Source organism: Microtus pennsylvanicus, chromosome 14, assembly GCF_037038515.1.
Source record: "Microtus pennsylvanicus isolate mMicPen1 chromosome 14, mMicPen1.hap1, whole genome shotgun sequence".
Taxonomy (NCBI): Eukaryota; Metazoa; Chordata; class Mammalia; order Rodentia; family Cricetidae; genus Microtus; species Microtus pennsylvanicus.
In genome coordinates, this window is record NC_134592.1 from 3,314,360 (window position 1) to 3,334,606 (window position 20,247).

Genomic DNA, 20,247 nt, shown 5'->3' on the forward strand with positions numbered 1-20,247 from the left:
TTGGAGTATAAAAGTCTATGGAAAATAAATATCGGCAAAATTCAGCATTCAGTATTCTCTGAGCTGCCCTCCTGGCACTCTCCTGTGTCTCTGTGTTTCTTTCTTATCTCTGTTCCTCCTATCTAACATTTCTAATCCTCACGTCCCTACCCTGGAACTGCAAATCCGCCGTGGCTACGACGGCTAATGACAAGACAAGAAAACTAGAACACACAATAAGAAGTATTTTTGTACACACATTTTTTTCCCATCAGCAAAATTTGGTTGTGATAAATATAACTAAAAACTATTTAAATGAATACAACAGTTTACAGAAAGTAATGGTTCTGTATGAAAGTTTAACATAAGCAGTTCCATCACTCATAAAATGAAGAAAAACTGTGGAATGCTTTTCACAAGTGGGTAAAAAATACCTTTGATAATCTGAGAGTAAAAAGTAATAGATCACAGGGCACTAAGAAAAAATACAGATAGGGTTGTACCAAGATCAAAGAGAGATGACAATTACCTGACCACATCCAAAGACTTCATTACTACACCAACTAAACACCTTGAAAATGGAGGAAGGTCAGCAGGACATTGCGGTGTGGTCAGCTCTTCTATATCAGAAACCTAGGAAAGTTCCAAATCAGTATATTATAATTACCCCAGATTGACAGCTTGGTTCACATTGATCTGGGTTCTCTTATATCTGACCAAAGCAATTCAGAAATAACAAGCTTTATTCACTACAGTTAATTACAAATTTCTTTATTATATTCCACAAGAACATTTTACTCATTGTAACAGAAATAAAGGACATAAAACTTAGTAAGGCTTTAGTCAAATGGCCTTTATTTAACTTGATATCATCTATAAAAAAATATATTTTTTCCTAAGCCAACTTAACCAGTTCCTCTCAGCTCAGATTAGAATCTCAGTCTTAGAATGCTGGTGTTTTAGACTAAAGCAGTTCTCAATCTGTGAACTAAGATCCTTTTGCGGGTTCAAACAACCCTTTCAGAAAGGTCACCTAAGACCATCAGAAAACACATATATTTACATTACAATTCATAACAGCAGCAAAACTGCAGTTATTTAGTAGCAATGAAATAATTTATGGCTACAATACATGAAGAACGGCATTAAAGAGTCACTGCAGCAGGAAGGGTGAGAAATTAAGTAAGATCCAGTCCACAGGAAAGATAAACTCAGCAGTAAAAGCGGCGCATGGCAACTCATGCTTGTGATCTCATAGGTCCCTGTCTTAAATGCTAATGTGAACACCTTAAGACCAAGCACATCCACAGCTTTAACATCAGGTGAGTTATAAGCACTCCCCATGAAAGGGAGACACTGTCAGACTGTTTTACAGAACTACTCATGCAGCACACTCACAACACCTTACTTGTAAAGACAGATCAGCAATAAAAGCTAAATACAGAGGGCCTGTGCACACATGCAGCTTAAGGGAGCCAGGCTGGCTACAAAGTTAACAATGTAGACTTCGTGAAGCAGATATCTTAGAATAGGACAGTCAGAAATAAGACATTAAAAGAAGACAGTAATCTTAAATGTGTATGCAACCCAACAAAAGAACTGAAAAAAAAAAAGGTGAAAAAACAGAACAATCTGTAGTCAAGGATACAGACTACAAGAAGACAGGCCAGTCAGCAATGTTCAGCTCCCAGCATCTACCTGGGATGTTCACAATCATCTGTTAGCTCCAGTTCCAGGGAATCCAATGCCCTGTTTTGACCTACACACGCACCAGGCATGCACACTGGAACACACACACACATACATGCAGGCAAACACTCATACACACAAAAACAAAGTAATATACACTTGATCATGAGCTGCACAGCCGCGTGCTAACATTTTGGGAGCAAGGGATGGTGTATCTGACAATGTCCCAAAACATTATGCTGACTGTGCTGGCATCTGTATAGCCATACCCAGGGCAGCACAGTGAGAATCTGCATCTTCACTTCTCAGAGTGCCCATGATCAAGCAGTACATGACCATCTCTAGATCATGCAATTCAGTGACAGCCCATCTTTTCATTCTGAATAAACCCACTGCTACTTCTCTTCTTTACATCACTACCTATGTCCACAAGGGACATCTCCAAGTTGAAGAAGAAAAGAGCATCCTGCATGTTCTCTATGTATAGTATCACTTTCTGTTTTAGCTCAAAGAACAACAATGATCAGATCTGTAACAAAATAGACTAAATAAATCTGTGTTCCATTCACCTTTAGCTATGACAGAAGAATAAGATACCAAAACTTCAAGTTTCTAGAGCTAGAGGGAAGGCTTGACTGCTAAGAGAGCTTTCTTCTCTTACAGAGGACCCAGGTTCAGTCCCCAGAACCCACAAAGCAACTGATAACAGCTTTGTAAATCCAGTTGTAGGGGACCCAATACCTTATTCTGGCCTCTGTGGACACCAAGCATGCACGTGGCACACATACATACACATGTAGGAAAACATAATCATAGTAAGTACATTTTTAAAACTTCAAGCTTCCTATAGTTAAAAAATGAAAAGAAAAAGGCATGCAGAGATATGAACAATTGTACACCAGTTCAGTCTGGAACAGTCCTGCAATGTCTGCCCAAGTATCCTTGATTTCTTCAAAGAAGAATCTTTAGAAACTATCAATTCATTCAAAACTCCTAGCACCAGCAGACCATATCCGCATCATAGCGCCGAGTTCCATCGCAGTCAGGAATGACAATACCCTTAGCATAAGCTCCACAGTTTCCACGTGGCTCTAGATGCCCAACCAGCTAAATGGCTAAGTACTGAAACTGGCAAACAGTCGTCACCAACAGCTTGCACTAGAAAACCCTAACCACGTACTGTAAGCAGGCACAGCATCTGGGAGAGTCAAGAGCATGGCAGTTCCATAATCAGTATAACTTACCTTCTGCAGTCGATGACTTATCTCAACCACAAGTGCAGCAATCAGAGTAGAAAGTATACCATGGTGGACTGCAGTGTCCCTGTACCAGGACTGAATAGTGCTGATAAATTCATGAAGAGGGGACTGCACAGAATGAAAGAGCTACAAGAAACCACATTAGTCATTGTCAGTACAGTTAAAAATCAGTTTTTAAAAAACAAGCACCGGGTGTGGCAGCTCACGTCTGTATCTAAGGATATACCAGGTGTGGCAGCTCACGTCTGTATCTAAGGATATACCAGGTGTGGCAGCTCACATCTGTATCTAAGGATGCACCAGGTGTGGTGGCTCACATCTGTATCTAAGGATGTACCAGGCTAAGTAAAAAGGACTGACATAAGTTTGAGGCCAGCCTGGGCTACCTTGGTGAGTTCTAGGCCAGTTTAAGCTAGAGTGAGATCTTGACTCCAAAAAAATATATAAATAAATAAATAAATAAATAAATAAAATGGCTGCTAGGCATGGAGGCACACACCTTGAGAGACAGTGGCAGGCGAATTTCTGTGAGTACAAGACCAGCCTGGTCTATATAGCAAGTTCAAGGACAAGCAGAGTTCCATAGTAGAAAGAAGCTGTCTCAGAAATAACAACAAAAAACAATAAACAACAACAACAAAAAAATAGAAGTATCAATAGTAAAGAGGATTGGAAGAAGGAAAGAAAGGCAATTATTAACATTCAAATAAAACCATCAGCTCAGGCAGTGTTTCTAAATGACACTACTTGACGGATGGTGAAGACCCAGCAGAGTCTAAGACTGGGGATAAACTACATGAACAGATCATGGACACTTGAAACGACAATGAGCTGAGCTAGAAAAAAACTGTGCCAATCATGTTTAGGTAATTTCCATCAGCTTAGTCTAGAATAAAATTGAGACTCTTGGATATTTCATAAACAACCTCCCATATAAACATTCTTAATTAAAACAATAATAGCTCACTGACAGAAAAAAAAATGGCTCTCTGCTAACAGTATAACTGATTCAGGAACAGGTTTTACACTGTTTTAGGAACAGATCTGGTCCCTTTGATTTTTATGATCTAGTTGCTCAATCATCTCAGCCTATGAGCTTTCACCATCAACAGAAAACCACGGTCCCTTCAAGGTGCTTTTAAATCGGGACATTAACAGATGATGGGAGTGAGCATCCTCCCAGGCAGTGACTGTCCCCTTGAAAATGAGCATCTTCACGAATATATTCTTTTCTGGGAAGCTCTGGAATCACAGCCCGCAGAGATCAGTTCCGTTTAGAGTCCTTACATCCATGGGACTTCAGTCCCTGAGCTCAAGACTGCAGATCTGCACGCCACAAAGAATGCAGGCATGCTTATCTTTAGGGCTGGCGTGCAGCCACCACTCAATGCCCACAGCAGATAGCACAGTGAGACCTGGCCAGCTGAAGAACAATACCTGCAGACTTTCTTCTGGCTGCTTCCTGAAGATCCAGGCAACACATTCCAACATTTTCTGAAATACTTCCTGCACTAAATCAAACAGCACCATGACTTCTTCTGAATCTGTTTTCTGAATCATGGAGCTTCCAGCTATCTCCTTAAGAATGCCAAGAAGTAATGGAATGTAAAAAAATTCCTTCACTACAAAGAAAAGGAGAACAACCAATTACACATGCACATAATTCAACTGAAATTGCTTAACACATATAAATGATAGTAATGTAAGAACCTATTACTACTGAATTAGCACTAAACACGTTTACCAGATTGATCCAAACTAGAATCAAACAAGAATTTCTTTTCTCCACATAACTAAAAAATTGACTTCTTCCCCAGCAGCAGTAGTATACAGCTGATTCTGCAGGTAAACAAAGAACTTTGTTCGCTGCATGTATGTCTCCTATAAAACCTGAATTAGAAAACACAAACTTTCTCTTATATTTTACTAAAGTAAAAACCCAACAAGAACAAGTCCAACCTCACAGCTCCCAACATCGTTTGATAACGTTATAGATTTCTGATACCTGGTTGTAGCTTATTGATTTCCTTTGGTGGTTTTTTTTTTCCAATTACCTCCCTGACTGAGAGTACATAATGTCGTAAAATTCATTCTATATATAAGCCTAATAAAACTATTCCTCCATTTTTATTTCCAATCAATCTTGCCAGTAAAAGCTACAAAAGCAAAGACGGGCCTGTCCCCAGTAATCCTCAAGGGCACCCCATGTCACCCTGCCCCACTCTATCTAACACATGGCTCAGGTGCTGGTTAGCCCTTAACTTTTGGGTGCTACACAGCAAGCCACCTGGCAGAACCCATGGTACAAGACACATTAAAATAAAACAAGTTTGCAATAAAGCACAGAAATGATGCTCCTCATGACAGTCCATTATCCAGGTGACCACAGGACTTGCCCAGAGAATGGGCCTGGATATGAAGGATAAAGCCATTCAGCTACAAAATTAACTAAAGATCCAGCAAGCTCTGCTAGAGACCACAGCCAACTATACCCCAAACCTTCCTGCTAAGGGAGGACAGACTTCCATCCCAGAGGCTCTCTCAATCCTCTTGAGGTCTGCTAAGGGAGGACAGACTCCCATCCCAGAGACTCTATCAATCCTCTTGAGGTCTAAGACTGCCAGAACCAATAAGCAGCTCTGCACAGTTGCAAAAACCACACAGGAACTCAAGGAGCTGCTATCCTTTCATCCAGAGGTGGAAAAACTCACTCCTTATATATATTTGTCATGTGGAATGTCCACTGATGAGACAGGTGTTGAGCTCTTCAAACCCAGATACTGCTGACTAGACCCTGACGGATGTTTTGAGATGGGAACCTATACATCTACTGGCAACCTATATAAGGGACAAAGCTCGCTCTCTTTGCCAGCTTGTTCTCTCTCACCTAGCTAGCAGGTCCATTCCTCATTGGCATTAGAACCTACTTCAGGATTCCAGCTTATACTGAAGTCAGCTGAGATATCAAGCCTCGTGTACTGAATAACTTCTGGATTCTTAGACCTTCGACTGGCAGGCAGCCAATGTTGGATTAGCCAGACCACAGTCTGAAAGCCATTCTAATAAATCCCCTTTATAAGTATAGATTTATTCTCTAAGTTCTGCTCCTCTAGAGAACCCTAACTAATACACAGACAAAGGAGCTGTCTCCTCATATTCTTCCTCAGAATGTGTAGTCTCAGTAACATGGAAAGAAACCTGGAAAAGCTGAAAACTTTAACCATACATTATTTCACTATATTCAGGTGTGTGTATTTTATGAACCAAATATGCAACATACTAGCTAGCTAGCAAAAAAACTGCTAACAACAGGCCAGGATCACAGCTACAGCCAAAACCGGTGCTGACCTACAGTCTTGCTAAGAGTCCTCCCCAGGGCATAGCTCAAAGTCAGAAAACAAGCCATCAATCTGAAACTAAAGTAGTGCTGGCTCTGTGGCTCTCCCCAGTATGCTCATCTTTAGGTTGTCAAGTCCCTGCCAACAAAAGAACAGCAACAAGGATAGCAAAAGATAGAGGCAGCCTCACACGTAAGCTGTGGGGCGATCTCCTGCACTGTCTCCAAACTGTACACGACAGCCTGGGTTTCTGAGATGCTAAAATCCCAGCTATCTCACATTACTCTTTATCAATGGTCCTTTTCCTCCAAAGCTTTACATTTCCTATAATCTTCACTTTGCTTTTATTTCTCTTTCAAATATAACCCTATAGTCTTTACTTTAAAAAAAATCAACATTTCTTTTTAATTGAGCTGGTATTTTTCAGTAAGAACTCTCCCAAAGCTCTGTTATGTTTGGCACCTGATTTTCCACAATCTATGTACTATATTGTAGTGGGAATTCCAGAAGTTTGTGGGCTTACACCCCTAATTTATTTGGTTGATGCAGTTGGCCACCCAACTGTGTCCCAGAAATGGCTTCTTTAGAATATGCATTTGGGTTCATAAAGAATACCCTACCTGGACCTAATTAATATCAACACAATGCGGTGGTCTGAATAAATGGTCCCCATAGGTTTTTTATATTTGAATACTTGGAAACATTAGAAAGTGTCAGCTCGTTGGAGGAGGTGTGTCCCAGGGGCAAGCATTGATGTTTCAGAACCCATGTCATTTCCAATGAGCTGTCCCTTTTTCTGCTTGGTGGCTGTGTGTCAAGATACACGTTCTCAGCTACAACTTCTGCTCCACACTTGTCCACCTGCTGCCATGCTACCTGCCAATATTCTCTTATTTTCTATAAATTGCCTTGGTCATGGCATCTTATCAGAGCAATAGAAAAGTAAATAAGACACATAAATAGCTTCTGAAAATGGCCTCTTCACTGAGCCCCTTTCAAGTAGAGCAAAAGAGTTTTAGAAAGCAGACTCTAATCTCAGTTTGCTAACCTCTAATGCATCCTTACAAGCACCACAGAAGAAGAGTCGCACTGTGGTATGGTGATGAGTCCTACAGACCCTAGTCACTGGATATGCAAACACAAAGCTCATTCCAGTCTGGACACAGGTCCAGCTCTAAACCTGGTCGAAAGGGACTGGGTACCACTATGTAATGAAATGAACTAAATGGAAAGAAAATTCTGATTAGTTCTATGATTTTAAACTTTATAAATAATTAAAAGTAGATTCAGCCCTAAAGCAAAATTATTCCTAAGTGATAAATCAAGTGTGAAAAAAAATCATTTTATTTCAACAATTAAGCTTATGTGTAGAATGTAGTTTTAAACTACAGAGAATGATTTAAAAAAAAAAAAGTTCAAGACTTTGAATAATTCTACAACTTTAGAATTTGTGAACCAATACAGTATCTTGTTATATTTGAAGTCATCGACTAATGTCCAGCAGCACAGGAAAGGTAGGACTCCACTCAGGCCTGCCTGGAATGCGTTCAAGCTGCATCACTGACCACAATGGCTAATCTGTGGTGTAGGAGGTCCTTCTGTCTATGTGTTGCTTTCATTGGTTAATAAAGGAACTGCTTTGGGTCTATAGCAGAGCTGTAGGGGAACAGAGCTAGGTGGGGGAAACTAAACAGAATGCTGGGAGGAAGATGAGGAGAGGAACACTATAGAGCCACCAGAGACAGGCTGTGAATTTTACCCAGTAAGCCACTGCCACTGCCACGAGGCGATATACAGATTACTAGAAATAGGTTAAATTTAGATGTAAGAGTTAGCCAATAAGAAGCTAGAGCTAATGGGCCAAGCAGTGATTTAATTAATATAGTTTCTGTGTGATTATTTTGGATGTAAGCTAGCCGGTGGCCGAAAAGAACAAGCGGCCCTCCTCCTACAAATCTGGACCAACTAAACATGCTAAACTGCATTTAATGAAGGAAAGTCTCTCTCAGCAAACTAGTGGGCTTTAAAAAAATGAAAATTTAAATTGTGGACAGATATTTCCATTTAGCTCAGTAATTGGGATGTACAGTAAAAACCACTACTAATCTTCCACACCACAGAGGCAGGGTATCTGGAAGATGAGATCAGAGCTCAGTAGTGTTTTTTGTCATACACTGTACCAGAAGGCATCACTGGCTCTGGTTCTGGGTGTGCCCCCTCCTGACCACATCACTCACAACCTTCTTCTGGGAAAATCTCTACACAGATGCCAGGTGGAAAACTCTACACACCAACAAGGCAGACCCAGGTAGCAGAACCCCAAGGACCCTAGAAACTAACAGTGTGCCTGACATCATAAGCATCTCTGAAATTGCTAGGTGTATTACAGCCAAAAAAAACTTTTTGGCAAAGGCCCATGTGTTACATGTGAATGCCTGGAAGACAGATTCTGATCTTCAGAAGAAGGGAGTGAGGGATGGAAGGATGGAAAAGCTGTATGTACATATTGTTTCCAAACATCCCTTTAATGGGTAAATGATGCTACAGTACCTGTTTTCATTATTCCGAGACTCCACTGTAAAAGCTGTATCTGAAATTCAGTGTCTCCAAGGCCCACCATGACAACATCTTTACCCACAGCCAGGTAAGTCTGTAAGACACAGCATGGGTTCAATAACAACAAAAGCCACTTAAAAAGGAAGACAGTCAAGCCCAACAAAGCCTCTCCTGCAATGTACTAATATTATAAGCAAATGTTTACAACTGTATTTATAAAGAACTTCCATAAATACATACATTTTCATTGTTTCTATAAGAATTCTAGACATTTTAAGCAATTCACCAACCTAAACAAATACCCATCACATATAACATATTAAACTACATTAAAATTATGCAGAATGTGCTTTGTAAAAATAAATGACATTCTCTGTATTATGAAGCAGCACTAGGGTCTAAACCACTTTACAACAAAATAAACAGTCCTGAAAATACAGCACGAGCTGTGTCCCAGCTGCTGACCTGGATAACCTGCTGATAGACGTCCCTCCGAAGCTTGAGAAACTCCTCTTCTTGGTCTTGAAGAAGAGGCAAAACTTTGTTTTCTAACCAAGATCCGGTTTCATTCAAGATGGACAGATGAATTTTCTCTTCTGAGAACTGTCCAACAAAACAAAGAAGAAAATAAGTAAGAAAAGCAGCTTTCACTCAGGAGGAGGAGGCAGGTGGATCTCTGGGAGTTCAAGGGCAGCCTGATCTACAGAGCTAGTTCCAGGACAGGCTCCGAAGCCACAGAAAAACCCAGTTGCAAAAGAGAAAAAGAAAGAAAGAGAAAAAGAAAGAAAAGCAGCTTTGATACATGATACTCAGCGCACCAGGAGAGACACCACACCTTGTACTGAAGATGGACGCTCAGTCGACAGTGTAGACCAAAGGCATGCGATGCAGCTTCTTTGTTGAAGTTGAGGGGATTATCACTTGGAGACTGAAGAAAAAATTCCAGATCTGCCTGCAAAATTACAACCGAGGACCCATATTCTGAATGGCTGTGACCACATCAATGCAAGGTGGAGAAAGTGCCTGGTCTATAGGAAACTAGAAGGATAATTGCCACCCTGAACACTATCTGCTGAGTGGACTTTGGAAGCACATAACACAGTTAACAGGTACACAAGGCCACAGGACCACTGCCCACAGGGACTACAGTTTGTTTCCTCTGGGCAGGCTTAGCTGAACCACTATCCTAGGTGGCAGCAATGAGGACTACTCGGTAGAGAATCCTAAAGGGCCAGTGTAGCAGGGAAAAACAGGATTCCAAAGGGCCCTTGGGGCACAATAAAATCATAGCACACACTTTCCAAGATTTTTAGAAAATACAGCCGAAGACTCTGAAGAGAGCTAGTACTTCCTCACTGACGCTTGGTCCTGGGCAACCTATTCTCAGACAAGGGGAGACAAACTGGAGCCCTGACAAGCTAGAAACTGTGGAGAAATGCAGGCTCTAAACACTGCTTGTGAGGAGACAGGTCCTGGAAATGGCACTACTCCCAGGCTCACCTGTTCACCTCAGAGTTCTTCTCAATTTCTTTCCAAAGCATGAAAACTATACATCTTACTGCATCACTGCTACTACTATTTGAAGTCACTTTAACTTCTACAGTTACCTTGGATCCTTCAAGTGCTTTTAAAAGCTGGTTAAGTTTCTTCTGGGGTGCAGAAAGCAGACACTCTCGATTCTTTGGATGGGTCAGCAAATACTCCATGTACAACAATGCTAGCTCATGTTTTACCGGGCATGTATCATTGATTTGCACTTTACATTTAGAGGACAAATTACTCTGAAGAAGAGCCGTGGAACAAAGAGGCAATTAGAGTTTGTGTTTCCAGAACATGGTACAATTTCTAGATACCCTTGTTCCCCACATTCCAGAGAGGCAAGGCTGTATACACACCTTGGTCTGACGTGGCCTTATTGTCAGCCAGTCAACAATGAGCTCCAGGACATGCCCCACTTGCCCCCAGGAACAGAGACAATCCAGCAAGGTACAGTAGCTCCTGCCTGTAACAGTCTCCTCCTGATTTCTCAGGACAGAAATCACACCACAACTGAAAAAGTCAAGTACAGGAAACCAGGTTAATATCTCTACAGAAAGCCCCCACTGTTCCACAACATAAGGAAAACCAAGACACAATTTGATTGCATCAAAGGTGCACAGGCCTCATAGTTACACTGGTAGTTGTTACCCCATGAAACCCTTAACAGACTGCAGCTGCAGAAGGACATGCCCCACATCTCAACAGCCTTCTATTTGTAGTGCCCGCTGTCAGGTTCCAGAAGTGGACATAATTTAGGGCATTTTTTCCCTTTTTCTTTTCATATAATACATTATATAATTTTTTTTTTTGCAAAAGTCATATACATCACACTTTGCCCCCTTCCCCATTATCTCCCTGATCCTCCCCACTTCCACACCCACCCAACTTCACCTGCTTACTTTTTCTAAAAAGCAAACAAAAAACAAAGAAAGGAAACACACACACATTTAAAAAAAAAAATAAAACCAAAAAATTAGAAACCAAAATATCCAAGCAAAAGACAAAACCAAAACATGCCACAAAACAGTCATTTTGGAGGCTTCAAGCTAGCCCAGTAGGTAAGAGTGCTTGCCATCGAGCCTAATGACCTGAAACACACATACAAACAAAACACATGTAAAAACAAATTTTAAACAACAATTCTTTTGCAAGTAAATAAAACCAAGTAAGTTTTACTCTTAAGCGGCAAACTCTAGAACTACACTGCCCAATAAAAAATAATATGCAAGGGCTGGAGAGATGGCTCAGTGCTTAAACCATTTGTTGCTCTTGTACAGGACTCAAGTTCAGTTCCAAGCACCATGATGGCTCATAATCATCTGTAACTCCAATTCCAGGGATCCAACATCTTTTTCTGACCTCCATAAGCTCCTGCATACACACGATGCACATACACTCGGATACATGGATACACACCACACATACACACACATGCAGACACATTTTTTGAAATAGTACATCAATATAGAAGCTCAGTGACCAAGGCATGATAACTAAATCCAGTTGCTCACCAGCCACATAAAAAGGCTGTGTGTCAACTACATAAAATGTAAAGAGAAATTAGAGAAATCTCTTGAAAACACGACTTCACGTGTACTCAGTATCCTGGCATTCCTCCTTTCACATGTATACTGTGTACTCACAGTACAGTCTAAGCACTTGGAGCCACCTGTGGTCAGCGATGACCACAGGCTCTAGAGCTTGCCACTCTGGATATTAGAATAATGCCCAGATAACAGATGCAGTCATAGTTGAGTCACAGTATCTCTTTAACAACTTCTCCTGGCAATCTCTCCACACAGAGGGGAAGGCAGGAAGGGAGAGCACAGGGCAGATGTTCTTGTGCTGTGGTAAAATACCTGAACACAGGGACAGCAGAGGCTGGCAAGAATGACATTAGCATAAACAAGGGGATCTTGCAGCGCTCATCCTAGAAACACAAAAAGAAACATATAGCCAACAGGATTTGACAATGGAAAAATTTTCCTAATAATCTATTTCCACTAAAGTTGTGCCTCAGGTTTGAGGATGAGATGACCTAAATCAAGCCTCCTGACATTTCTACACCACCTTCACTATGAAGCAAACACTAACTGCAACAAGTTCAGTCATGAAACTGTTTACTTCCAAATCAATTCAGATAAAAGGAAAAAACTAATTACTTGTCCTGAATATAGCTCTTAAGAGGACAAAGCTATTCAGATAATATTATATAAGACGACCCAAACATTGTTATTGGAGGGAAAGCACATGTTTGGAACTACAAAATAAATCACAGGCTAATCAGATCTATACCTAAAAGGTGGTAAAATATGGAGCAAAGTGCCTGAATTCGGTCAGTTTCCTCCTCCTAAAATGCACAGTGCTATTAAAGACTGAATGAACCAAATCACAAGACAATGGGCGAGGGGAAGCATGAAGTGCACTAAGTGCAATAAACTGCAGCTTAATTAGTCCTATTATTGCAACGATAAAGTAAGCTGAGCAGACTTTAATTACTCAGAATCCATCAAGACCACCACATCAAGGATGGGGAGATGGCTCAGTCGTTAAAGTCCTTGCCATTCAGTTTGAAGCCTAGAGCAATGATTCCCAGAACCCACATAAATTCTCATGGGTGTGGCAGCCTATCTTTATTTTAATTCCAGAGCTCAGAAAGTAGAGACAAGATCCCCAAGGCAAGCAGACTTGTGAACTAGCCATATTGATGAGTTTCTGAAAATAAACATGAGTAGAGAAAAGGAACAAAATTAAAGTGAGATGTATTATTCACCTGCATTCAATTTTTATGGCCACTTTGACCCCTAACTTCCAGTATCTAAGTAAACATGTTGGCAAGACTACTAGTAATGAAATATTCTTGAAAATCCTAAACAGAGTACAACACATGATAAATATGTAGGTAATACACTGAGCTCAATTTAACCATTCCACAAGTCACACATACTCTAAAACATCACATTAAAAAGTATAAAAATTTTATCTGCCAACTAAAAATATATTTTTGTGTACAATTTACAAAGCAAACAGGGAGAATATCAAGGGTGGAAAGGTTTAATGTGAATGGGAATAGGAGGAGGAGGGAGAAGAGAAAATAAGGGGATGGTTAACTAAACCAAAGCCTTACAGAAACTTACTATTTTGTAAGCTAATTAAAAATGTTTCTTTTTAATGGTAATTGAATAGGGGTACTCTGCATGAGTAACTAATACTACTCCTAGAAAACATGGGTTATTAAATGAAAACCTTAGTTCCAGGCATGGGATATCTGGATATCTAGTCAATATCCAGGGATGAGGCATAGCCAGGACTTCCAGTGGGAGAGACTAAGTAGGAGAAGGAATTCAGGTTTAAGGAAGAAAGAGAAAGAGATGCCAGAGAGTCAGATATGGAGGAAGCAGAGAGTCGGACATACAGAATAGAAGAAAGGTAAAAAGCCCTGAGGCAAAACTTTGATGAATAATAACAGGTTAAATTAAGTTAAAAGAGCTAGTGGATAAGCCTAAGCTAAGGCTGAGCATACATAACTAATAATAAGTCTCCATGTCTTTATTTGGCAGCTGGTTGGAAGCCCAAAGAAAATTCCAATCACAGGTATTTAGAAATCAAAGTGCCTTCTAAATCTGTAGGCTCAGAAAGAAAAGTAAGGGCCACCACACCCTTCCTGCCATGCACACAAGACAGAATTTCCACTAAAGATGAAACTGATGCCAACACAAAGCACCTCACTTACAAGAATGGCCCAGACTTACCTTGAACACCTTCAGGTACTCTGGAAGCACAGATGCAAACTTGTTAATGGTATAAACTTTGGCCTCTTTATTATTTTCCAGACTTCTATGGATGCTCTTCCAGAGGATCACAATGACTTCTAGTAAACCTGCCATGGACGCAGTATCACTCACTGACAATGTTTTATCTAGTACCTAAGACACAAATAATGTTACTGTAAAAGAATCCAATAACAGGTGTTAAAAGACAAATGTACGATCTTCAAAAGCACATCTTAGAATTGCAGACACAAAACAATATAAAAATGATAATGTCAACCTCCATACAGTAAAACTTTCTTCACCACTTTTGAACGTATCTGTATCAGGAAAGTAGCTTTTTTTCCAAATTCCACCCAAGAAATCAATTCTAAATTAACTCAATATTCTTTAGTGAAACAATCTGTATGAACTAAAATGTTTTTCTAAAATCAAAAACTAGCAGTCTTTATTACACTATAAAGTAATTGCCGAGCATGGCTATACAACACTGGCCTGCCCCAACACTGCTGAGACACTGCTGTTAACACTTCTTTTCTGAGGCCAGTAAGATACAACTGAAAGATGTCAACAACCCTTAAAATCATAGGTTTCCATGACTTACTGAAAAACAAACCTGTCTATATTTTCCTATTGTACCAGTAATACACAACGACCCCATACCAGAATGCTCAGTGCAAACCAGACATGCATACCCAAATCCCCGTCTCCAGACCTGGTGACTTGCACACCAGCCACTGACCATGGAGACACAGACACATGATGAATGAAGTAACTTCCTAACACTGAGATTTCACCATTCAAACGTGGGAACAAAACTGATTTTGATTAATAAGAATCACAGAAGCAAACACAGTTAGTTATGTCAGCATGCACTAAATGCTTTGAAACATGATAAGGTCAATCAGTTTGATAAAGCACCCTGTTAGTGGTCTGGATGCTACCAGAATAATGTGACAAACTGACAAAGCTGTCATTGTGGGGTTAGCCTTACCGTTTCTGTGCTCTAACTCTGAACAGAAGAGGAACTTTTTGGAGCACATTTACACTGAGCATTACAGCACATGATCACTGCGTACTACCAGCCTAAGAAATACTAGTACATTTATTTAAAGAGAAAACAGAAGCTCAATATTTTAGCACAACAGTCTCATTAAAATTTATGAAACCCTTTGAGAATAACACTTGAATAATGTAATAGGCTCTTAAGTAATGGTTCCTTATTTTATTTTAGCGGGCTAGGCTAAAATACTTTAACAATACTAAACTCTTAAGTAATAGTTACAAAACTTTAGCAGAGACTATTACTAAATGGCCATAAGGTAGGTGTGTGTGTGTGTGTGTGTGTGTGTGTGTGTGAGAGAGAGAGAGAGAGAGAGAGAGAGAGAGAGAGAGAGAGAGAGAGAGAGAGAGAGAGAGAGTCTCTACATAGTCCTGGCTGCCCTGGAACTCACTATGCAGACCAAGCTTGTCTTGAACTCACAGAGATCCATCTTCTGCCACCCAAGTGTATGGTGCCTTGAACTATGAAAAAACTTAGGCATGACAGTGTGTGCTTATAATCCCAGAACTCAGGAGGCATACAAAGGACTGTCACCAGTTCAAAGCCACATTGGAACTTCCAGGGCCACACAGTGAGACTATATCAAAATCAAAACATTTTAGCTACATTTGTATTCTAAGCCATATTATTTTTTCTAACATGGGTTACAATGTTACAAGGCTGTGTATTCTGAACCCCTATCAACCTAGAAATAGAACTCATATAACAAACTGGGTATTTTGTACACCAAGTACAACAGAAATCATTGTTATTTCTAATGATTCAAAACTTGACCTAAAAGATACTGCAAGATTTCTCAGTAGTATCTAGCCACAAAGTTAAGGAAATGCTCAGCTAGTACATTACCAAACTCATGTTCAGTTTTACAAAGTCATTTTCAATCCCAGTTACAAGGGTATAGTGGCCCGCAGCAGGATGTTTGCCCACTTCTGTCAATTACAAACACCTCGTGTGCCAGGCTGATCACCTACTGATTAGAGCATAAAATCTACACGGTGGCCCGGCTAAGTCTCCCTAAGTCACACACACTACCTACAATGAAGGGAGTGTATGAGAAGGCAATGGTTAGCCAGGGTATGAATGTGAAATCAATGTTCTATGTACTATTCCCCCTGCACTGCACGTCTACTTTCCTGTTGATTCTACTGACCAAGTTCACACCAGACTGGTCAAACGAGGGACCAAGAGAAAAGGACACCTACTCTAGAGTGGGGCTAGCTGCCTGTCAAGGTGCAATGGGGAAACATTGAGATAGCATGGTGCTGGCAGAGAAGCCGTCCCACAGAAGAGGCAGTCTGAACATAATTGCCTACCCAGGTCACAGGGTTGACCTGGCCATGTAGTAAGCAAAGCAAAATTGGCTTTGTGATTTTCTTCTACAGGACAGATTTGGGCACTACAAAAAAAAGAAAAAAAGAAAAAAAAAAGAAAAATCCTTCAAATTTGACTTTAGATATTCAAATACTAAGTGCCCATATATAAGCTTAAAATACTGCTTGTAAGCAGTAAGTGTATTTAAGACTGAACTGGCTATTTATTATTTCTTTAAAACTTTCAGTTTTAAAGAAAGAAGAGCTAATTAAAGACAATTCTACAAAAAAAAAATTTTCATCCAGAAGTTCATCCCCAAATGTTTCTAGAGGCTCCTATCAGTGACTTTAACAGACACCAGCTCCATGTCCAGAATCTAGCTCAACTCTATTACACCCAAGGAATCAAACACTGAGATGCTCAGAGTAAAGAGATATGGAACAAGGTTGCTATCAGTAAGAATATTCTTTTTTAAAAATATCTCTCCAGCCGGGCGGTGGTGGCGCACGCCTTTAATCCCAGCACTTGGGAGGCAGAGGCAGGCGGATCTCTGTGAGTTCGAGGCCAGCCTGGTCTACAAGAGCTAGTTCCAGGACAGGAACCAAAAGCTACAGAGAAACCCTGTCTCGAAAAATAAAAATAAATATATATATATATATATATATATATATATATATATATATATATATATATATATATCTCCAGACTCTAAAAGTACAAAAGATACAATACAATTCTTTAAAAAATGTAATTATGACTCCTCAAAAACTGTACTTAAGTATCTTTACGGGAACAAATGGGAAATAACAGCATCCTATCCATTGGTACAGAAATGAAACAAGACAAAGTCTGCTTGTCTTTACTGTAGAGTAAGAGAGCCACTCACGCTGGCGTTCTCCTTCTCGCACTCCTTATGGGCCTCCGGGCACTCTTGTAGCGTCCTCTGGATACAGGCATTCAAGCAGTGACGGATGACATGGATGAGCTTTGCTAAAGGGGTTAAGATAATCAACAAATACATGTATCTTCTATAAAATGAACTTTCTAATTAAAAAAGTATAATCTCAAACAGTAAAGCAAATTACTTTCAGGAAAATCACCAAGAGATCACGAAGCTTACTCAAGTGACAAACACTGAGTATCTGTAACATGCACTATGCCGGAGGAGAGGCAGGACAGGACACGGGGAAGCAGAGATTCAGACCTATGTTGGTGCTGGCGGTGTGCTCGTGGGCATACTGATAGAACTTCCTGGCAGCTGCGCGATTCATCTGGATCAGTGTGACACAGCGCTCACACCACACCTCCTCCGGCTGGTTCACGGGCAGAAAAGAGTTGAAGATGAGGCTCACCAGGCGCCGAGACACAGGCCGAGAATCCATTTCCAAGCGAACCAAAATGTCCTCCATGGGGCATATTTTCCAAAACTAGAGGGTTAAAGTAGAGACATATAAAAGGAAATAATCAGTGGTTCCTATAACCTGGAAAACTGCTGAAGTTTCCAGAAAATAACTAAGAACTAATTTTTATATCAAGAAAAATCATTTCAAGTAGCTGTATCAGAACCTGACTTTTCTGTGAACAAAAGTAGCAAGCTGCATTTGAAAGAAATGTAACACGTAAGGTATGACATGAGGCCACGGAAAGGTCAACTCAGAGCTGATGCACGAATAATAGCTCTGGTTAACCAAGCTGATCGTTTCTACATTTGTAGATCCAATTGTTTTTAATCTGTTAATAGTTTTGAAATAGGCACCCTACTCATCTCTCTTAAGAGGCTCAGAGCATCCTTCCTCAACACGCTAGGAATGCTGGACTGCTCTTTCTACCGTGAGCAATCCCCTTGCCCAACTCTGGAGTTCCCAAAATCATAAACTCTACAAGAGACAGAATTAATATTGGTTTGTTTTGGTTTTTGGTAGTTTGTTTTTTGTTTTCAGTCAGGGTCTCAAGCATCCTGGCCAGCCCCAGGATTTTGTAGTTGGAGATTACCTTAAAGGCTGATCATCTTGTCTTCACACTCTAAGTGTTAGGCATTAACCTTAATTAAAGGCAAAAACCACCTTTGCAAATGCTACATAGGTGTTCAACAAACTAAGCTACAACCCTAACTCTAACACAGGCTTCTAACACCTGGGCAGCTCCTCCATAGGGCCCATTCTGTCCTTACCAACACACACACACACACACACACACACACACACACACACACACACACACACACACACTTCTTGGCCAAAGGCCAAGTCCAGACAAGCTACACACAGTGCAAGGCACAAGTTGTCACTTCAAATAGCACACTGGTGGGCATGTGGGTGACACTACTCCTACCAACAGATATTTCCAAGGACAGTCAGGCACTAAGTGTTATCATTTTTCAAGCTAGTCTTGAAGGCCTTTTGACCTTGAAATTCTTTTATCTCAGTGGTAAAGCACCAACCGGTGTTCATGAGGCTCTGAGTTCAATCCCCAGTATCAAGGAAACAAAACTGAACTGGAGCTGGGAAGAGGACAACTTTTTTGTCCTTGTACCATGTACAAGCAATTCCTTGGTTTAAAAAAAGAAAAACAAACAGAGATTTCAGCTAACCTTTGCAGGCAATACATAAGTTCTTCATAAGTAATATATAATTTCTTACCAAGTGCTAAATATGTATTAATACATCAAATATTTCAATCCTTTAAAGTGTCACCAAGCCTGACAACCTGAGTTCAATCCCTGAGACCCATATGGTGGAAAGAAACAACTCCCACAAGTTCTCTTCTGACCTTCACAAGTACACTGTGCACACATGCCCCACCACACAAGAAATAGTATTTTAAAAATATGTAAAGGTGATTGCTTATATTAGTATCTTTCAAAGAAGAAACATGCATTGGTATTTCTAGAACCTTCTATGAGAAACACAAAATCAAGTTTCATGACAATGTAGCAAATACACTGGTTTTCAGACTGATTAAAACATAACTGTAAAGGTTCTCAGATTTCAATCAGTCTTTCTGCTGAATGATCAATCACAATGTGCTTTTTGTACTTCAGTTTTCTCTAAGAATGTCCTATTTACCTTTGCAGCTCTCACGGCTTTGATTTTCAGCAACAAATCCACAAAAGCCACCCTCACTTTCTCTGAATTATCATGGAGACTATACCTGAGTGGTGGCAAAAGCTGTTCTAATAATGGGTGGCTCAGCTTGTTATCCAAAATAATTGGCAAACACTACAGAGAGATAGAGAGAAAAGCATTTCAAAATCAGAACACACCAATAAAACATCTTTAAGCAGGAGACATCTAAGATGATGGTGAGTCCTATTCCTGCCAGAAAACACCACCTTCATGAAAGTTCCACATCAAAGGCATGCTTTGGGACTGGCTGAGATGGCTCAGCAAGACATTCCACAGAGGCAATGAGGACTTCTATCATGCCTGTAAACTATGCCAACCCAAACACTAGTACTATTGAAAGAAGACATTTTATATAGAAAACACTTCTCTTCTTTCAAACAGGTCTCTAGGCAACTCAAGCAGACTCCAAACTCAGAAGCCTCCTGCCTCACTCTCCTGAATATTTCTGCTATTATAGATCTTGGCTAAACACTTGGCTAGCAAATACTTTAAATACGGATTTTAAAAGCTTAATTTGGAGACTGAAGAGATGACTCAGCAATTAAAGTCCTAAACTGAAACTGCAAAGAACTCAAGTTCAGTTTCCAGCACCCATGGTAGATGGCTCACAACTACCTT

At 40.3% G+C, this 20,247-nt stretch overlaps 1 protein-coding gene across 5 annotated transcripts in view; it reads right to left on the reverse strand.

Annotated features, from left to right (window-relative positions):
• Ncapg2 (non-SMC condensin II complex subunit G2) overlaps positions 1-20,247 on the reverse strand; it is a 564,457-nt gene that overhangs the window by 523,452 nt on the left and 20,758 nt on the right. For all 5 annotated transcript variants that reach the window (XR_012907705.1, XM_075948072.1, XM_075948071.1 and 2 more), the window contains 13 exons: positions 19,570-19,722; positions 17,709-17,931; positions 17,391-17,494; positions 14,113-14,286; positions 12,220-12,290; positions 10,717-10,870; positions 10,429-10,602; positions 9,657-9,773; positions 9,287-9,424; positions 8,816-8,915; positions 4,365-4,549; positions 2,913-3,053; positions 509-612 (listed from right to left, as the gene is read on the reverse strand). Coding sequence is in view for 4 of the 5 variants with exons in the window: in XM_075948072.1 (XP_075804187.1) it covers positions 509-612; positions 2,913-3,053; positions 4,365-4,549; positions 8,816-8,915; positions 9,287-9,424; positions 9,657-9,773; positions 10,429-10,602; positions 10,717-10,870; positions 12,220-12,290; positions 14,113-14,286; positions 17,391-17,494; positions 17,709-17,931; positions 19,570-19,722 (1,838 nt within the window). In the remaining variant the exon portion in view is untranslated. The remainder of the gene's footprint in view (positions 1-508; positions 613-2,912; positions 3,054-4,364; positions 4,550-8,815; positions 8,916-9,286; positions 9,425-9,656; positions 9,774-10,428; positions 10,603-10,716; positions 10,871-12,219; positions 12,291-14,112; positions 14,287-17,390; positions 17,495-17,708; positions 17,932-19,569; positions 19,723-20,247) is intronic.